The 21,201-nt window shown below is 39.9% G+C and overlaps 1 protein-coding gene across 2 annotated transcripts in view; it reads left to right on the top strand.

Moving 5' to 3' along the window:
- The window catches only part of LOC124803052, a 594,138-nt gene that overhangs the window by 561,942 nt on the left and 10,995 nt on the right, over positions 1–21,201 (top strand). For both annotated transcript variants that reach the window (XM_047264177.1, XM_047264178.1), the window contains 2 exons: positions 13,857–14,074; positions 14,328–14,454. In XM_047264177.1, coding sequence (XP_047120133.1) covers positions 13,857–14,074; positions 14,328–14,454 — 345 coding nt within the window. The remainder of the gene's footprint in view (positions 1–13,856; positions 14,075–14,327; positions 14,455–21,201) is intronic.

The following is a 21,201-nucleotide window of genomic DNA, read 5'->3' on the forward strand; positions in this document are numbered from 1 at the left end:
GCAGTGGGGGTCATCTGGGATGGTAAAGGTGTCAGGGAGTGCGGAGTGGTTGACTTTGCTTACGTTGTTGCAGAGTGAGTGATTGTCGTGCAAGAGGATGTAAAAGGGTTGTTACCAGTCAGACGGTGAAATGCCTCCCAGTACCCGGAAGAGTTTATGGGCAATGTGGCGTTGAGGTTTGCTGCAATATACACACAAACAAAGTAAAATGTAACGTTTCTGTTGATATGTTCTGTATGAGTACCGAAGTCTGTGTGAGACTTTTTGAATAGATAACATTTGTATATTTACGCTACTCTGTTACAAACCTATCTTATTCTCTAGCACCTTACGATTATACATATCATCACATAGAAAACTGTATGTTGTCGAAAGATGTAACAAGATGTTGTCACCGGAAGGTACTATCCCTGATAAGTGCACAACTTGTTTGACTTGCGAATGTATTTTTGGCACCGACGGCCGTAGTTCACATGTAAACAGTGCGTCAGAACATTATTTGTAGCGGTTTATGCGAAGGATGTTACCACTGCTAACACTTCACGGAATTTACATCATTTTGCCACGTACAGAGCTTCGCAATCGTTAGATGTTATTGTATTTCTGCAGTGAAAAAGGCTTAGTTTTGACGATGGCAAGTATATACGTCAGAAAATTGTATTGTCTGACATGTGCTGAAGATGGATTAGTTTCACCGTTTTTGTAATGTAATGCTGCCTGCGAGATACATTTGTGCAGTTGTATATATACGCTCCGTGCTTCATTGTTTTATTCTTTTAGCTTTTGCAGTACTACTTCAAAATGTCCCATAGCTACAATGCAGTTTTAAAATAAATAATTTCTACGGTCAACTTGTCCTTTAAATCAACTCATTCATGTGTTGTGACAAATAATACAATTCAGTTGGATACTTCCGACCACGAGCGATGTTTAAGTACGTACGGATGTGTGTGTGTGTGTGTGTGTGTGCGCGCGCGCGTGTGTCTCTCTCTCTCTCTCTCTCTCTCTGTGTGTGTGTGTGTGTGTGTGTGTGTGTGTTATCTGTGAATGAGAAAAATGGTTCAAATGGCTCTGAGAACTATGGGGCTTAACATCTGACGTCATCAGTCCCCTAGAACTTAGAACTACTTAAACCTAACTAACCCAAGGGCATCACTACGTCCATGCCCGAGGCAGGATTCGAACCTGCGACCGTAGCAGCCGCGCGGTTCCGGACTGAAGCGCCTAGAAGCGCTCGGCCACCGCGGCATCTGTGAATGAGTTCTTGTGTGTACCTACATATTTTTGGCACAGAAATATCGTAAATTACATCCATTACACAATGTGTGGTGAATAATCGATCACTTTTGAACATGGCACAAAAGTCAGATCGCACAGGTATTTCTGACTTTAGCTCAGGCGCTACGCTGTGTTTGGCAGTTTCTCTTTAATGGCCCGTAAAGTACTGGGAAATGATTCACGGTTTCGTTTTAATGGGTATCACAATTCCAAAGAAAGCTCTGTGGCATCTTGAATTGTGAATTACATCATATTTAACGAGGGCGTGGTCTCTGATGTCATGCTTAATACGTCGTAGTTAAGTGGGAGGGCGGTGCGTTGCTAGTGATGTTATGGGTAGGACACTGATAGCTGCACACAGTGTCACAAATTTAAACAAAAAGCGCTGTAGCCATGCCGCTACTGGTCATCACCTGGAATGAGTGGGTGACGGACTAGCTAACTCGTGCTGCTTTCGCAATACCTGTGGCTTGTTGACGATTTAAAATTGTTGCACACGTGTATATTACAGTTTTATTAAATAGTTTGCAACTTTTAAAACACATGCAGCGTATGAAATATGGCCTATTGTGGTGTTCGCTGACATTGGTGGCTTTCATTTTATACTTCATATGACATTATAGCTTCAGTGGTATAATTTTTAATAATTTTTAGTCTACGTCTGCGTGGGTGCTCTGAAATGCGCACATAAGTGTCTGTAAGAGGGTTCATCGAGTATCATTCACAATAGTTCTCTATCGCTTCACTCTGGAACAGCACACGGGAAGAAGGGAAACTTTAACATTCCCGATTTTATGACGATGACTGTTTCTTTGAATGTAGGAAGCGTGAACAAAATGTTTCCAGTCGGAGGAGAAAGTCGCCATCGATATTTCAATGAAAGATCTACTGTCGGAATCTGTCTTACTGTTATATAATTAATCCAAAACGATCCTGTGTCTACAAGACTCTTCCACGTACACAACCTTCTTTCATGTTTCTTAAACAAAATGTTGGCAATAATTAAATTATCCTCTGTCCCACTCTCTACCAGGGAGTTTCCTCTTTCATTCCGTTCCCCTAGTCTATGTTCTCCATCTACTTTTCCTTCTCTTTCTTTTCCTGCTATCGAATTCCAGCCCTTGCTTGAAAATTAAATTTTCCTCTCTTTTCGCTATGTGAATAATTTCTTTTATCTCCTCATATACACTTTCAAGAAGCGGAAAAACGCTCCTTTTGAGCACAAAAAATGCGAATGTGCTCCTCCACAAAACACTCTGCCAGGACACAGGGAAACCAGGTGCCCCAACTCTCACTCCACATTCCTCGCCAAAAATTTTCGCACGCGATTACATTCCCACTCTTTTAGCACCTCCCTCTCACTGCCACATTCTGTGTCGCTCTCTCTCTCTTTCTCTCTCTGTCTGTCTACTTCCTCTCCCATTAATTTACCATATATTCCACTGCCACTGTGTCCTCTCTCACTTACGCTGTCTCATTTTCTCTTTCTTTGCCACTGCCACTAGCTCCACCATATCTCGGCAGCTCAAATATTCTGGGGGCTCTAATTTATTTTTTTCATATATCCACGAGTTTAAAATTACGGTCTAAAATGCGTACTCGCCTATACCCACATGTTAAAGCTCCGCCATCTGGGCGGGTCAAAACCCTGAAGCCTATGTAAGGTCTCTACTCATTTGTATTTTGCATTTCCACTCTGTCCATTCTCTTTCCTTCCCGCTCCTTCTGTCTCCATCAATCTCTCTCTTTTGCTGCCATTGTCTCTACTGACCATTAAAATCTCTTCCCTTTTTGACTCCCATTGCTACTGTCTTTATCCATCTCTTTCTATTTTAGTGGCGCTTTCTTTCTCTGTCTTTCTTTCTCTCCCACTGGCACTGCCTCCTCGGTCTCTCTGCTATTCTCTTTCTGTACAAAAAAGCGCGAACATGTTCGCATCCAACAATTTATGGTGAGGAAGGTGGAAAGAGGAATAAGACAGCTGCTTCTCCACTTGTCTGTCAGAGCATTTTCAAAAGGAACTTATTCGCCTTTTTGTGTTCTGACAGGAGCATTTTTCTCATTGTTCCCTTCTTTTCCTGCTACAGCTTGGTGTGGTGCTTATATGAAACGAATTCTATGGGTCAGTAAGGTTCCGGAAGTTTCCTTATAAACTTCGACACGTTTATATACGTTGACAGATATAGACGTTAAATAATTTGTTCCAGCTGTCTTATCGCTGTCCATGAAAAATGACTGTTTCTATGGTTCCCAGTGCTTACACGTCAACTCATATTCCTCTTGCTGTCACATTCTCATTCCCATGTACAAGAATTTTCCTGCACCAAGCAGAAGACATGAAAGTGTCCTCTCATTCCGGCTCAATTCCCACGCATTGTGGCGTATTTTTGCTAAATTTATACGTGTTTTCTGCCAATTTTTGTAATTTTATCGATTTTATGTCACTCCTGCTCATGCAATCATGTCATCACTCTTCACCACGTATTCTAACATTGCTTGTAAACGTAGTACAGTTGTCAACACACACATACAGGAAAGTGGTGCATTTCCGCTGATTCTATAGCACTAGAGCAGGTCAGTTCCGGCGTTAGGAACTTGCTTATTAATAATAGTGATGCTGTAACTGTTGGTTGGTAATATTTACTGACAAAATGCAACCTAATGCTAGATTGCGTACTTACGGCTATACTGTGTGGCCGTTTTTTAGTATGACTTTAAAAGAGAGAGAGATTATTAACTGATCACCGATGCGTCGGTTCTCGGTTGTGTTCAGGAGACGTACGGATTGATTACGCGAATAATTGACCTTTTGACTCGGATTGCCTTCACGAAATCAGAATCTTCGATGAAAATATCTAAGCGACCTATATGAATGTAAAAATGGAAATGAAAGCATATTAGTGGAATTTTGTAGGAGAAAGATTAACAGATCGGAAACTGAACACATTAGTGGTCTCCCAAATACAATCGAGGCACCGCGATAAAGAGCGAACCTGTAACAAAGCTCATATACAATCTGAACATCATTTTCGGTTAGTGAAAGAAAAGAAAAAGAAGAAAAATACTTCATCGTAAAATATTAATATATTTCGAACAAATTGGCATTAAACTTCTAAACCTTGACAATTACACAATAAATGCATGACTTACATCTGATATTTATTTTGTGGATGGCGCAGTCAGTCCATTCCTTCTTAAAATTAAATGTCCTTGCGTGTGCGTATGTACGTTGTATCCACACCCGAGTTACCGATATGTTTGTTCGTCGTTTCACATAGTTTTTACACAAAATAAAAATACAACTTGTAGCAATGCTATGTGGTACGTCTTAAAATGTTGGCGACCAAAAGTACAAGGGATAATGAAGTCTCTAGAATACTTCTTAACGAAAGATAGATTGTTCTTTCTTCTGTTTCGCAGCTTCTTGCTATCAAGCGCTGCGGCAATGATTTTAAATATCTGCGCCCAGCGGGTCATAGTGTTCCTTTTCTTCAATGACAAATATCTCACATGCAAAGTAGCTGAAATCCAATAATATTACAGAGTACAAGTTTGGAACAGGTGTTATGGTATTTGTGAACGTGGAACTGTGGTCCTTCAGTTCCTTTGTGAGATGTCAAATGTAGCGGGTGCAGTACCCATCTACTCCTGGTCAGTTTCAGATCAATGTTGCAGAGAGGACTGGTTAAAGAAAGAGGAAAAGTTACGAGATGCGTACAGAGAGGCCATATAGTTTTGCTCAGGGTCCTTAGCCTATAAGTTGAACAAAGGGATAGCTCGTTTCGAAATAGAGGGCTGAGTGTAGAACTTTGAATCACTGACTTTATTTCACGTATGCGAGAATACTTTGTGTCCCGACCTCCATAATGGGAGATGGCAAATCGTAATAAAATCTTACAGAATTTATAGTTTCGGCTAAGGAACGTAGTTTCTGCACCTCCTCTAAGCTGATTGCTATTCCTCACACGAAGAAACAGTATCTTTGTTACGTGATGTAGGCTGTGTTCACAATCCGTCCACATGCGTATGTGCCTTGCACTGTAATGGAGGGGTGGTTTAGCTATGATACTGAAACAGAGAGCCATGCTGCAAATGTCATTGGCTGACAGCATCACGAGATCGAGGCAATGAGACGTTATTTTGACATGACAACTCATCGAGAGTGGTGGTTTGGACCTCAAGCAATTGAGGTGAGCTAAATGTATTGAAATTACGAAAAACCAAGTAAAATCGTGAAAATTTATGGGAAATACGTAAAACGGTTGAAAATACGACACAAAATCATGTGGAGAGATGAGGGTACTTACATGCTCACCTGGGTGTATGAAAATCATTCTATTACTTCACCAGGGGGTTGACAACTGTTGATGCATACTCTCTGTGCTCTATGGGTTTAAGTCCTGCGAAATACCCCCTTATTCCACATGTAGTTATGCTCTATAAGACATAAAATTGAAAGACGCAGTGTCCGAGTGCCCAGGGTCTCTTTGGAAAATGTAACACTGAGACATCTGCTACCCTGTCACTGTGGAAAGTGATATTAAGTCTAGAAATCAACATCTTTGGACAGCTGTTTGGGAATGCACTGCAATGCCACAAACTCTTCCAGTTCCATATTTTGCAATGGCCTCCCCATTTTTTTCTATAATAAATAGAGCCTCTGTCTTTCATTTCAACCATCCTGTGTGTTGTGGGTGCAGCATAGTTCACACTATGGCATATTCACCTTTCTGTCACAGCCAATGGATCGAAACATGTTAATGTCGGTTTAGCACCTGACACAGGCCTCAAAGGCGTGGTGGAAAACAAAATGTACGGCTGTGTACAAAGCTGTAGTCATACACTGGTTGGATGTGATACAGCAGAAAAACATTGTATCAAACTGCTTATGAAAGACTGACAGTCTGTGGGATATGATCCTCCTACAGTACGGGTGACGAAAATTTATACTGGTCTGTGCAAGAGACTTCGATCACTGGCCACATGTTCCAACGGACCAGTACCAGTATATTTAATAGGATCGCCACATATGCTCAACATCAGCATGCAGGCAGTATTTGTTTTCAATATATCAGAAGAGAGGGACACGGTGATACCTTACCAAGTTCTCGAGTGAGTGATGTTAACGAAGTTTATATTGTCCATAGTTTTTCTGTGTTTGACGGTACAAAATAACGACAGGGAAAGAGTGTTTGGATGACAGACATGAATGCACTATGAGAGACACAGATCTCCTTTGGACTACAGTACCTGTATGTACTTTGACAATGCACTGCAATGTAGTAGCAAAATCCTCATGTGATGTGAAGTCTTCCTAATTTATCTGTTAAGAAACACAATCATAACTATTCATACTCAACTACCTCGTGTTGCAGGAAAAATCTTCGTTTGGCGCTGCCCTTACACAGTGTAGATATTTGGTGATGCTACAATAACATGTTCCCATTTGCACCCAGTGGTCAAAACACGGAAGTATCACATTAACTCAGCTCACCTATTTCTCCACTGAATGCAGAAAGTGGCGGATAGAGCGCTATCTGACTTCCACTCAGTTCTGACTGAAATGGAGCCATGACATGCACAAAACTGCAGGGAGGGCAGGGGTGGGAGTGAGAAACAGTTCCAAGATGCAGAGAGACTGACCAAAACCACACTGGAGTTTTGCCGTATGGGATTATGAGCAGATAGGTTGGTAAAAGATGACTGGTTTGGAGGGATGAGAGTGCCTTAAGTATGATTCACCAGTGGCTGTAATCATTAACGCAAGTGTGTAGTTGAATGGAGAGACTTGATTCCAAATCGCAGACAGAATTTCTACTAGAAATCCTAACGCTATAGATCAGAAAAGTTAATGTACTGCTCATAGGACTTGTACATTTCTTAAGACTTCAATCTAGCATTCCATTTTTGAGTGATTCCTTACACAGCACACAATCTACTGTATGGTGATCATTCTCAATCATTCTCAATCAACCAGCATCCTCCCTCTCCTATAACACAATGAATATATCACAGAAGCTCTGTTACACTGTGTGCATGGTTAGCGTGGGAAATATCTAGCAGTGGCATGAGGAAGTTGCAAATATCGTCTAATACGACGTTCCTTGGCCAAGTTACTTTCTAAATGCGGTGTAAAGGGTGATTTTATTACGAGCGCACACCACTGGCGACCGCCAACATCACTTTCGGTCTGTTAATAAACACCCCAGTGATCACAGTCTATATTCAATGCCACAGTATTTGTGTCGGAAGATCACTTAATTCGGAAGCAATATATGCTTCGGTTTATAAAGCATGTATGGTTATTACGATGGATATTGTCAGCGATACTTGTGTGTACCTGTAGAACAGAGATCGCCTTTGATGCAGGGTGACAGTAACACAGTTGTTGCCACTGTGCTGTTAATAGCCAGCCAGTCACTTTTAAGACGATTCCGTCTCTCTTCCTATTTCACACTGGTACCACTTGCAAGAAAAACAAATTGGAGCACGTCCTTCTATCCCATATTTTTCGCTCAATATTTTTGGTGCCACCAACATTCAGGTATTGGGGAAGTATGGGATGTCCAATAGATTACTTATCTTTGAAGAAAGTGTTAGGGTGTACAGTTACTGTGGTCAGTGTTCTGACATGTGCAAAGAATATGACTATGTCTGGTCATAAGGGAGGTATGTGTTTGACAGGGAAATCTGCGATTTCAATGCATCGATAGCCTTAATGGGATGAATGATTTTACGTGGAAAGTTATGTCCAATCATAAGAAGAATTTAAAATTGCGTGGGCAGTTGATATTTCCAGATCCACAGCCATTAGGAAGAGGTATTTTCGATAGTTCGCTGATTGTTGAATGTCACCAGATTGTGGCTGTGGTTGTGATCAGAACGAATTGACATTTCCAGCTTAAGGCTCTAGTGAGCAGCGGGTAAAAATAAAAGTTCTGGCTCGTCAGCTAGTCGGTTCCTGCCCTTATCAGCGTGGACATGTCCCAGTGGTGCTCTCGCAGTGCTCTGTGGGTAGCTGAATAGTGAACTGATACTCAGTATGCATTGACTAGTCACTGTGATCATGTGTGTTTCATTTATTCTCCATTAAAAATGAAACAATTCAGTATTCATCACTGCCAAGTGTGGGGACTGGACATGTTGATAACATCTGAATTCCTACCACCCCAATCATTCCCTGATACTCCGCATGGCCGGGGTGGTGCACTCTGGCATACGCGTGCATCCACAGCTGCGGATGTGGTCATGTCAGCTGTTTTCTCTGACCTCTGAGCGTCGGCACTGGCTATGTATGAAGAGACAGCCGCACTGCTTTTGGACATCTGGGGTGTGAATGAGCTGTATGTACGAGTGATCTCAGGCACTAAGGCATGGCAACTACTAGGATTGTGGTTTAGTGCTTCTCAATGAATTGCAGTGCACTCTGTCTTGTAGTAGTATTTGTTGTACTTACTGTCCTATCATGTGGTAGATCCTTTCCTCATTCTTCTTTGTCCTGGTGTAGCTGAGAGAAGAAACGTAGGAATTCTATAGTGCTTTATAAAATACACTTAGCGGACCTGTAGTGGTTAGGAGTTCCACAACCGTGACAGTATAAACTGACGCCGAAATTTGAAATTCCGACTATCATTTTAGATAGTACCACTTCGAAGTGATATGTCAAATCCCTGATTGTTCAGTATATTATTTGCAGTAATGGTACTGAGAGCACACACAGCGATCGAACTCCTCTGCAGATTGTTTAAGGACATAGCTTGCAGTTGAGCTGAAATGTGTAGTTCTCAGATTCCTCCAGTGTAATGGACCTCCCGCCAAATAACATATCTGTGACATTAGCCGCCAACAGGAGGCAATGGGAGAAAAAATCGGAAGGGTTTGGAAACCTGGCAGTTGTGAGATCAAATCCTGCCATATATACCACTCCTACTGTCCACCAGTAGTATGCAAGGAAAACTGCCTGCATGCAGAGGGCATTGATTTAATTAATTATTAATTAATAATTAATTAATTAATAATTAATTAATAGTTTATCAGTCTGATAGAGTGAGGGAATATTTCCAAGACATCTCCAGCTGTGGATTCACCAGGTATACACTACTTTGTTAAGGATAAAGGAGTGGTTAGTGTGGCACAGACATATACTTGCTGGGCAGAAAGCAGCCATCAGAGAGAGAGAGAGAGAGAGAGAGAGAGAGAGAGAGAGAGACAGAGAGAGGGAGCATGTCTTGAGAGGTATTTCCCAGGTATCAGTACCGAAGAGTTGTGGCCACCTGTAACAAAGATCTGCCGCCATCTGATGCTTTGTCAAACTGGAATTAACCAGAGGGGTGAGGGGGAGGCAGGGAGGGAATTGGAGGGAGGAGGGGTAGGGGTCTCTTCTCCCAGTGTCCTCTGCTGGTTCTATTGTGAACTAACTCAGTCAGTATTTGAACTGGACGAGCACATAGAGCAGCTGCTTGCATTGACATGGTGCAAAAAGTGTGTGTTTGGGAACAGATTGTGCTGGTGCTGCAACCAGAAGTAGGCACTTGAGGAGGCAAAGGACACCGCCACGGACAAAGAGGACTATAGTTCCTGGGGTTGTCCTGGCTGCTGCACAGTCACAAAAAAATGGGTGCAGTATTCTGACACAATATTGTCTGTTGGTTTGGAAAGGTTGGTCGGAATTCTGCCAAGCAATGGCATGCAACAGGAAGTAGCCACTTGAGGTGTGCTAATACTGTGTGACAGCTGACAGTGCAGCAGCCAACAGCTGTTGCGGGGCACAATTAGTGTGGCCTCTCAGGCACCGGCACATGGAGCAGCCCGGCGAAGCGACTGGCACATGGCACATGAGCTCACAGCGTCCTGGCCAGCACGCCTGCCCTGCAGTCGGTGCAAAGGTGCAACCAGAGGATTTTTTACAGTGTAATTACATGTGGTAAGCTATGTTGACAGCAATTTCGCGATGTTATTCCTTTCACAACTGGAAAGAAGGCGATCTATTTAATTACTGCTTTTCGATGTATTTTACAAGACCTGCAACTTCCAACACGGCAGAGAATGATGAGCCTTTCTCACCAAATAAGAGAGAGGTCCAACCCTGTGAATCGAATTTTATAAATAAGGAGTATAGCCTTTACTATGTAATTAAACTTTGTGTCTTGAGATCCTTCCCCTCCAGTACAGACTGAGTCCTTCTCTCGAAAATATCCATATGGGGTGGCAGGGGAGGGCTGGGGGATTTTCAAAAGGGCAAAGAGTTGATTAATTGATCGATTTAATTAATTACTCAATTAATTTGATATCAAAATCGTGCTTCTATCGGCCAGGGGAGAATGGAGGGTTTTCCCAGAGGGGGAGTGGGAGGGGTGTGGGTTTCTCAGGAGGACAGATTATCCCCAGAGGGTGACATGTCAACCCCTGGGGAGGGGGGGGCGGTGATAAACCACTTAGCAGAGCAATAGATTGATGTCATAAATCAATCAAGTTTGTCCCTGAATGTATGCTTGGCCCTGAATGAATGCCAGGTGCACTAACAAACTGTGCTGATCCTCGCTTTGTTCTACTACTATTGTTACCATGCAAAAATGCATACATTGGTCTCATCGTTATAGGTGGTGTTAGTTAACATATAAACTTGTACTATTGTGATGAGTGTTGGCTTCGTATCTATCTCTGCTACGATCGTGTGTTCATCATGTTTTTCTTAGTAGCTTAGCCTCATTATTATATTTTTATTCATTATTGGAGCTACTCTTGTGTTACTCCTCTTTGACTTTCTATTTATAACCCTATACTCACCTGACCAGAAGTCCTTTTCCTCCTGCCACCGAATGTCATTTACTCCTACAGCAACTTGCAATGGGAATAATTGAAGTTCAGTGGCAAGAGGTAAAGGACTTTTGGTCAGATGAGTACAGTGTTTGTCAATGCAAAATCAAATAGGGGTAATGGAGGAGAAGTGTAATAACTTTATCAGTGTCAGTGTACTGTGAATGGAACGTAATTGCTATGCAATCTGGACAGGAGGCATTGCCGTTACAAAGTGATCTGATGTGGTTCACTACATCCAGCATAACTATTTCTAAGAATACCGTGTTGCAGGTGTTCTTTATTCGAATTCAAGATTATTTGCTTTATCTTCTTTGGTGAAAGAATTTCGGAAAACCGTATTTAGTAACTCCGCTTCAGTTTCACAGCTATCAGTAACATTACCATTCCTATCATCCAAGGAAGGTATTCTTTGTGTCTTGCCGCTGGCGTACTTAAAATACAATGAGAATCTCATCTGATTTTCTGCCAGATTTCGAGACAGAATTCCATAGTCGCAACTACTAAAAGTGCCTGGCATTCAAGTCATTGTTAAGTTTCGAGCTTTTGTCGAACTCGCGAGTCTTAGCTATGATGTGCTTTTTTCTTCATTTCTTAATTTGGCATGCCTTTTACTTTGAATCTGCAACAGTGATCTGGCCAGTTTTGTGTATCATGCGGATCAGCTCCGTGTCTTATTAACGTATTTGATGTAAATTGGTCAATTGTCGTCGATACTATTTCTTTGAAATTAGACGTATCTGGTGTATACTTATACAGTCAGTGGGGATTGTCTCTTAAAAAAGCGTCTAGTGACTTATTATTTGCTTTTTTTGTGTTTATTTGTGATTGATTTGGATGTTACGCTAGCCAGACTCGCTGCAATAACCTTGTGCTCACTAATCCCTGTATCCATCATGCTGGTCCCTATTTGCTCAGGGTTATTTATTGCTAACAGCAAAGCATGTTTTCGGAATGAACTCCTGAAGTAATTATTCAAAATAATTTTTGAGGAATCCATGTATCACAATTCATGACGATGTTTCATACATACCATTGGCTCTGAACATGTATTTGCGCCAATATATCACGGATAGATGGAAGTCACCGCAGTATACCTATTCGAAATAAGGCCCATATTGTCCTAGGTCTACGCACATCCTATGCTTCACATGCAACCTTTGAGACTGAAGCCCTGCTTGCTCTCTTCTGAGACCCACAAACCTAGAAAACCGCACAGTCCCCTCCACACAGCTGCCGCTACTGCTGCAGCTGCCTCCTGCGTGTAATTGGCTTGTGACGTATCAAGTGGAACCCAATACCACAGCATAATAGTTATCATTAAAAACACCTTTAAAGTTCTTAATACTTATCGCAGTATTGTGCTTCAGCCTTTCACAAGCTCGTTATGATGAATTTGATTTTATTGTATCGTGTTTATGGGGTTTGTGATGAAGTTCAAATGAAAACTCAATAGTTACTGTAATCACCGTTTTGTCTTCTTCAACCACCACACCATGAACGTGTAGACCCATCAGGGAATACGCCGCGTCTTCTGGTCATTCTGTTTACGACGGACGAGCCGTTCCCGTCCACCACACTGACCTCTGATAGTTAACGATCTCTCCACCAGCTCACGCTAAACGAACCAACTAATCGCAATGTCACAACGTTGAATAAGGAAAGGTTTTCGTGTTTCAGCCTGCCTGTTTGACACATTACATGAAATCAACAAAAGAAGCACTTCAGAGTCAGTATTAGCTTAGGGGAAAATGTACGCATGAAATACCTAGCCAAGAAGAAAAATTCCTAGTAGATATCAATAAAAGCATAAAGTGAGTGAACTAGTAAATTTGTAAAGTCGTCTGGTTTTTATGGAAACGCTGTTCCTTTTTAATATAAAATGACAAATTGTTCGGAAACGTAAAGGAAAATGATTATATTTCGAGGTGGAATGTGCCTAGAGCCAGTCTTATATCTCTGATCATTACTTTTTATCTTCAGTCGTTTTCACACCAAAGGTGGTGCCGCCCATGATACGAGTATAGCCAGCTATTGTTACGAGAGCTAGATGCAGTTCAATTGCCTATGTGTATCCTATCATTACTTTTTCACCTAAAAGTAGATTGTTCTGTTCTTATTTAGATGTTGTTCCAGCTATACATACACAAATCAAATTAAGCGTGAATGGTTAGTAACTATGATAGACATTTATCTTAATAACAAAGCTGTAAATTTTCTAACCATTTTATTATTTGGGTTATGGTAACAATGTATTGAAATCTGAGGGAAACTGTACCTTAAGCCAGTTCACACTTACAGTATGGCAATACTGATTAATGATATAAATGCTATGTAGGCTTAAAACAATAAAAGTATTTTGTTGCTTTTAAACGTTTATTAACATTAATTTTTAGACCTAGTTCCTTAACTTGAAAAATTATTTATATATGTCTTTGTTTGGATGTTCAGTTTATTAGTCCTGTGTTTACGTTCAATACAATCTATTCTTAATATATTACTTGTCCACTAATTTACTTTCCTCAATATTCGCTCACTTTCCTTCTGTTTCTCTCTCAGACCATAGTATACTCATATTTGGAATGAAAAACATGACAGCGATGCTGGCAACTTGTTCTGTGTTCAAATTTACTTTTTCTATGCAGTGTTACTATTTTAGCTATTAATATTTTCTGACTTTCTGTGAATTCATAACACAAGTCATACCTATTTGTTTCGATGGTTTATAAGTTTTCCTCTTATACAAATGTATTCATTCTCAGATTACAGGCTTGTCAGCTGCCAGCACATACTCTGTAACCGTTTCTGCAAAGACAGTGACTCTTGGTGAAGAATCACGGGTGATAGGTCACACATTTCCTCCGAAAGCAATTTTGCCACAGAATGCACTAATGGTTGTTAAAACAGAGAGTAGCAGCCATAATCCTGATGTAGTAACCTTACAGATGCATCCTGCTGAGAGTATCAGTGGTGTCAACAGGTAATGAATATGCAATGATTTATGCAATGCTTGTTGCACAACCAAATCATATTCAAAATGAGTCTTAGAGCTACTGGCACATTTTCATACAACAACTCTCAATTAAACGCAAAACAAGTTATAAAACATCGTTTAGACTGTAGTTTCAACATAATACTAAAATTGTAGTGTACATTATGCAAAAAGTTTGGAACTGCAGTATTACTGATGCTATATGAAATATGAATCTTCTGTTTTCCCTAATTCCCTACAGGACATACATCCTCCTGCATCTGATCAATGACTCAAGTACCCAACAGCCGTTTTATGACAGCGAGTTAACTACATTACTTAAGTCAAGATTGACTGAAAATTATCATCTCATATCAGAGTATACACAGGTAGGTGACGTTCCACAAGTTTGCTGTTATCAGTTATAGGGACGTAAGCCCATCTTTTATGTACATTTATTAATTTGGATTTTCTACAAATATTTCCCATAAATGCTTATTCCTCATATCGTTCTGGAATATGTGAAAAGGAGGAAAAAGAAATAAAGGATGATATTTTTATTTTTTATTTTTTACTATTAATACGCTAGTTATAAAAATTACTTATGTCAACATGTAGCTCTTGCAATTTAAGATTCATGAAACCATCCTCCACAGATAATGAGACTTGTACATGGAACTGTTGTGATATTTTGATGAGGATGAGTTAATTCAAATCCTCATAGTTTCTAGACAGAAATTTGTGTACCAAAAGTAGTTGTAAATGTTACAAGCAGTTCCTGTGGATCCACATCCCAGTCTGGTCCTAAACATCTCAACATTGTTTCCTGTGGAGAGGCATGTGACAATGAATGCAGTGATTCACTTGTCACATGGGAATGTTTACCTCAGGACATTGATTGATGTCATCTGGCAGGAGTATACAGTGTACCCGAACTTATATCCTTTTCTTGCCTCCCATGACAACGGCAAAAGAAGTACATACTGTCTAAGCACATATTAAACATCACATCAACACTCTCTTGCATGGAAAAGTACTAGTGCCTGCAGATTTCAGAGCACTCCTATCTGAGGATATGCAGGACAGAAAAAATTCAACAATGGAAAATCGAGCATGGAATGTAACAGTATAATGGAAATGATAGTTGCTACTTACCACATAGCAGAGACAGAGTTGTGAATAAGCATCTTCACTATATGGTACGTAGCAACTATCGTGTTCATAACACTGTTAGGATGGAAAGAAATTATTTTACGTGGGACTGAAAATGAAACAAAGATTCAATCTCAGGCAGTGATTCAAATGTACACAAATCAAAAAAAGTTTTGCAACACCCAGTTTCCAGAACTCCTGAAGACAGATGTTGACTGTGGATATAGTATCACAGACACAGTCCCTTTGACTGATCAGAGATGTCATTGAACCCGCCCAAAGATGTAAACAACCATGCATTAGCAGCACCTACTAGATGGAGGGGGCCCGACAGCCGATCAGTTCCAGTCATTCCACCAGGAAGGAGGCACACAGCTCGTGTTGTCTGTAGATCAACCATGCCTAGACAGTCAATACGTTCGATCTCGTTCGCAGTGTTACTTTGTGCCAGGAAGGGCTCTCAGCAAGAGAAGTGTCCAGGCATCTCAGAGTGAACCAAAGTTTTGTTGTTCAGACACAGAGGAGATACAGAGAGACAGGAACTGTCGATGACCTACCTACGGATTGTGGCTCTGAGGAACCCGTACAGCAATGCCACCATGTTGAATAATGCTTTTCATTTGGCCACAGGACCTCGTGTGACGACTCAAACTGGGTGCAATAGGCTGCATGATGCGCAACTTCAATCCTGATGTCCATGGCGAGGTCCAGCTTTACTACCATGACACCATGCAGCGCAGTGCAGATGGGCCCAACAATATTCCAAATGGGCCACTCAGGATTGGCATCAAATTCTCTTCACCAATGAGTGTCGCATATGCCTTCAACCAGACAGTCATCAGAGATGTGTTTGGAGGCAACCCAGTCAGGCTGAACGCCTTAGACGTACTTTCCACCGAGTGCAGCAGTTTCGCTGCTGTTTTTGGTGGCATTATGTGGGGCCGACATACGCCTCTGGTGGTCATGGAAGACACCATAACGGCTGCACTACACGTGAATGCCATGGACCGATAGTGCAACCATATTGGCAGCATATTGGCGATTCATTCGTCTTCATGGACGACAACTCGCGCCCCATCGTGCACATCTTGTGAATGACTTCCTTCAGGAAAACGACATCGCTCTACTAGAGTGGCCAGCATGTTCTGCACACATGAACCCCATCGACATGCCTGGGATAGGCTGAAAAGGGCTGTTTATGGACGATACGACCCACCAACCACTCTGAGGGACCTTCAGCGAATCGCCATTGAGGAGTGGGACAATCTGAACCAACAGTGCCTTGATGAACTTGTGGATAGTATGCCATGATGAATACAAGCAAGCATCAGTGCAAGAGGACATGCTACTGGGTATTAGAAGTACCGGTGTGTACAGCAATCTGGGCCAGCACCTTTGAAGATCTCACTGTATGGCGGTACAACATGCAACATGTGATTTTCATGAGCAATAAAAAGGGCAGAAATGATGTTTATGTTGATCTCTATTCCAGTTATCCGTACAGGTTCCAGAACTCTTGGAACTGAGGTGATGCAAAACTTTTTTAGATGCATGTATAATACTTTTATATAGCATCTACACAGAATATTGATAGTTAAAAATTTTCGGTAGTAACTAAAATTTTTCGAGCAGGTATAATTCAAATAATATAAAATATAAGCTATCATTATTGCATCTGAAAATCTGATCACTGCGTAGTATAATTAAGGAACTATTACCTGCTTTGAGGAATTAGAGTAATGAAATCCTGTTGATGTTGTCTGCTTGTTTGGACACAGATATGTGAAGTTATAATGGATCTTGGTAACCTCTGTAGTGTAGACATGCAGAAAAGAGTTATTGCAACATCTGTGAAAACTATCTTATATGTTAGAACATTATAACATATGTTGCTGGAAATATGTGAAAAGAAATTAATGATAAATCTTTTGTAACAAAAACTGTATCCCCATCTCATGTAGAAAATTGTAATCGTCCTAAAACACCTTGAAAGTAAAAAGTAGTGGTTAATGATAATTTTGATATATGATTCTTAAAACGAACTCCTGTAGTACAGCTTCATTGGACTCTTTAATATTACCAGTCATTATTATTATCTCCTAGAGTAAAGTTTCGATATAGGATGAGTAACATCTCAAAAGTAGCCATTTATAATTTCTTTGTAGACAGGTCAATATTTTAAGAAACTAGTGAAATAATTCTGATGAACTACATAAAAAGCTATGTTTTAGTAGTACAGTTATCACCTTACATAGAAACTATTTTCTCTCAAAGCTAGCTGAGATTAGACTAAAAAACAAGGGAGAGTGGTTACCATGTAAATAAAAAAATCTTGTATGAGAAGAAGGAAATAGTATTTGTCAACAGGAATTGATCTGATGTTGATTCTGCAGCTCATTGCAACACAAACAACAAAACATTTCAGAAAGTGATTTAAATAGCGACATTGTGACAAGAATGGATAGCTCTGAGAAACAAAATAGTGATGGCAGCAAATGATCATACTATTAAAAATACAATTCAAGTAGAAATCTTTTGTTAACACAGGAGTTACTGAATTAATTCATGAAAGGAGAAAATATAAAAATTCAGTAGATGAAGCAAGTGGAAGGACATACAACTGTCCAAAAAATATAACAAACAGGAAGTGTAAAATTTTCTAAGCAGGAATGGCTAGAAGACCAGTGTAAGGATTTACAGTCATATATCACTAGGGGAAAGATAGATACTACCTACAGCAAAATTAAAGAGTCCTTTCAAAAAAAGAGAACCAGCTGTATGAACATCATGAGCTCAGATCAAAATCTACTCCCAAGCAAAAATGGGAAAGCTGAAAGGCAGAAGACATATATTCAGGGTCTAAACAAAGGAGATAAAATTTTGCAGGCAATGTTATAGAAACAGAAGAGGACATAGATGAAGATGAAATGGAGACATAATACTTTGAGAACAATTTGACAGAGAACTGGAAGACTTAATCGTAACAAGGCCACAGGAGTAGATGACAGTCTGACTACTCGCAGCTGTGGGAGAACCTGCCATCACATATCTCTCACAACTTGAGCAAGATGTATGAGGCAGTCAAAATACCCCCATACTTCAAGAAGAGTACAGTAATACAAATTCCAAAGAAACCAGGTGCCGACAGGTGTAAATATCACCGAAATTTCAGTTTAATAAGTCATGGTTGCAAAAGATTAACAGGAATTCTTTACAGAAGAACGGAAAAAATGGTCGAAACCGACCTCAGATAAGATCAGTTTCCATTCCAAAGAAAAGTAATAATTCCTGAGGCAATCCTAACCCTACACTTTCTCTTAGAAGATAGGTTAAGAAAAACGAAACTTACGTTCGTCGCATTGTAGACTTAGAGAAAGGTTTTGAGGTTTTGACAGTGTTGACTTGAATACTCTCTTTGACATTCTGATGGAACAGGAACAAAATATAGGGAATTAGAAGCTATTTACAACCTGTGCAGAAGCCCGACTACAGTTATAAGAGTTGAAGAGCATGAGAGGAAAGCAGAGTTTCAGAAGAGAGTTAGGCAGGGTTGCAGACTGTCCCCAATCTTATTCAATCTATACATTGAACAAGCATTAAAGGAATCCAAAGAAAAATTGTGGTAGGGAATTAAAATATTGTGAGAAGCAATAAAAAACTTTATATTGTAATTCCGTCAGAGACAGCAAACGACTTGGAAGTGCAATTGAATGGAATGGGCAGTGTCTTCAAAGGGGGATATAAGATGAGTATCAACCAAAGCAAAACAAGGATAATGAAATGTAGCAGAGTTAAATCAGGTGATGCTGAGGGAATTAGATTTGGAAACGGGATAAAGCAGTAGATCGGTTTCATCATTTGAGCAGCAAAATTAGTAATGATGGCCGAAACAGACAGGATATAAAATGTAGATAGCAATGGCAAGGAAAGCATTTCTGAAGAAGGCAAATTTGTTAGCATCGAATATAGATGTAAGCGCAACTAAGACTTTCTGAAACTATTTGTGTAGAGTAAACGCTAACCAGCTGAGACCAGAAGATTATAGAAACTTTTAAAATAGGGTGCTAAAGGAGAGTGCTGAAGATTAGATGGGTAGGTTGCACAACTAATGAGGTACTGAATACAACTGGAGAAAAAAAGGAAGTTGTGCCACCGTCTAACTAGAAGAAGGGATCGATTGATAGGACATATTCCGAGACTTCAAGAGATCACCCCTTTAGTACTGGAAGGATGTGTGGGAGGACAGGGGGATAAAAATTGTATAGGCAGACCAAGAGATGCATACTGTAAGCAGATTCTGAAGGATGTAGGTTCAGTAGTTATTAGAAGATGGAGAGACCTGCTCAGGATAGAGCAGCATGGAGAGCCACAACAAATCATACATCGGACTGAACACACAACAACATTGGCCATTGTACATATGTAATCATCAGTTGCAGTGAAGTTCATATATTCCTGATCGATACTGTGACTTACTATTATTTTTGCTACTCTGGATGGCTTGTCTTTTATATTGTTATTTATGTAAAGACTGGTTCTAACATTCGTTCCTCAGAAAAGATTTGCTACTTTAAAAGACTGGTTTTCTAAAAACGTGCTGCTCACCTTTTTTCTGTCAGTTATGATATACTGTTACTTAATGTTGGTTCGTCTTTCTTGCTGGTTATGTGAGAATGTGTTTTACTATTTATCTTCAGTATTAATTTTTGGCAATGGTCATTATCGTAACCAGCTATTGTAATGGTGTTTGGCTCATCAGTTCTTTCAGCTGTTTCTAAAGGGATTTTGGGCATTCTGCTGAACATTGCTCTGTATGAAACTGATATGTGCTGATGTTGTTAACATGATGTGTTTTCTATTTTTGCATCTCTGTGTTGGTTTCCTGTGGACTTGATATTTATGTCCATTGTAGGAGCTCCAGATAACCTAGAAAATGGTGGAAATATAGAGCTTCCACTGACTTATGTTCAATAGTGAAGATGAAATTCTGATGCATTTTGTTAATTTATTATACAAGGTCCTCAACAAATTTTGTTGTAGCATCAAGTAAGATTAGTATATCCAGCAATATATCTGTTACAATATATAAATTTGTTAACTATTTGGCCATTTTCCTTAAACAATTTACTTTCTAAGTTGTTGATGAAAATATCAGCAAGTAAACTGTCAAGGCAGCTGTCCACGTCTAGGCCATCTTTCTACTGGTACTTTTTGTTATCAAAAGGAAAGCAATTATGCAGTAGTATGAGTGTCAGTATATCAGTGAACTCATTTATTGTTGCTTAAGTCTAGATTTTATACTTAAGTAAGGTATTTTTAATTCTTTACATTGTTTCCTTAGCACGTATTTTTGTGTAGAGGTTTGTGATAGTAAATGATGTGAACTTCTTTGTCTCAGGAATCTGAATGTTCTTTATACGATTAATTATTTCATAACTATTCAGTACTGAGTATGTATCTTAAAAGTTGAATGTGTTGTTAATGGTCATATGTTAGAGTATACAGTGATGTTCTGTTTGTGGATTTTAAGTTGTGCTCATAACTGTGGTGCAGAAGGCCCATAATAGCGCAATGACCTACATATTTTGCAGTTAAATGAAGTCACTCTTATTCATCAGATTTTTAAAATTTATTCCACAATTTACAAGTGGGATCTGAATGAAATTCTGTTATGTTATTGTTGTCGAAGAATTCAATGGTCTTAATGACACATTCAATATTATACATTGCAGCATTAGTGTTACCTTTATTTCTTTACTGTGAAATAATTATCGTATCGTTCTCTGCTTGTTTGGTGATAAGATTGTTTGTGGTGTATAGCAATGTGATCAATCTGGATTATTGTAGCTGTGTGACAGGCTATTTTAGTGCTTAAAATGATATCTTCAGCGTTATTTTTACTCTAGTTTGGGCTGATATTCTTGAAGTCCTTTATTTAGCAAGTTTATTTCTCTCTCACTGGAAATAATGTTAGTTGAATTTAC

Source organism: Schistocerca piceifrons, chromosome 6 (genome assembly GCF_021461385.2).
Source record: "Schistocerca piceifrons isolate TAMUIC-IGC-003096 chromosome 6, iqSchPice1.1, whole genome shotgun sequence".
NCBI lineage: Eukaryota > Metazoa > Arthropoda > Insecta > Orthoptera > Acrididae > Schistocerca > Schistocerca piceifrons.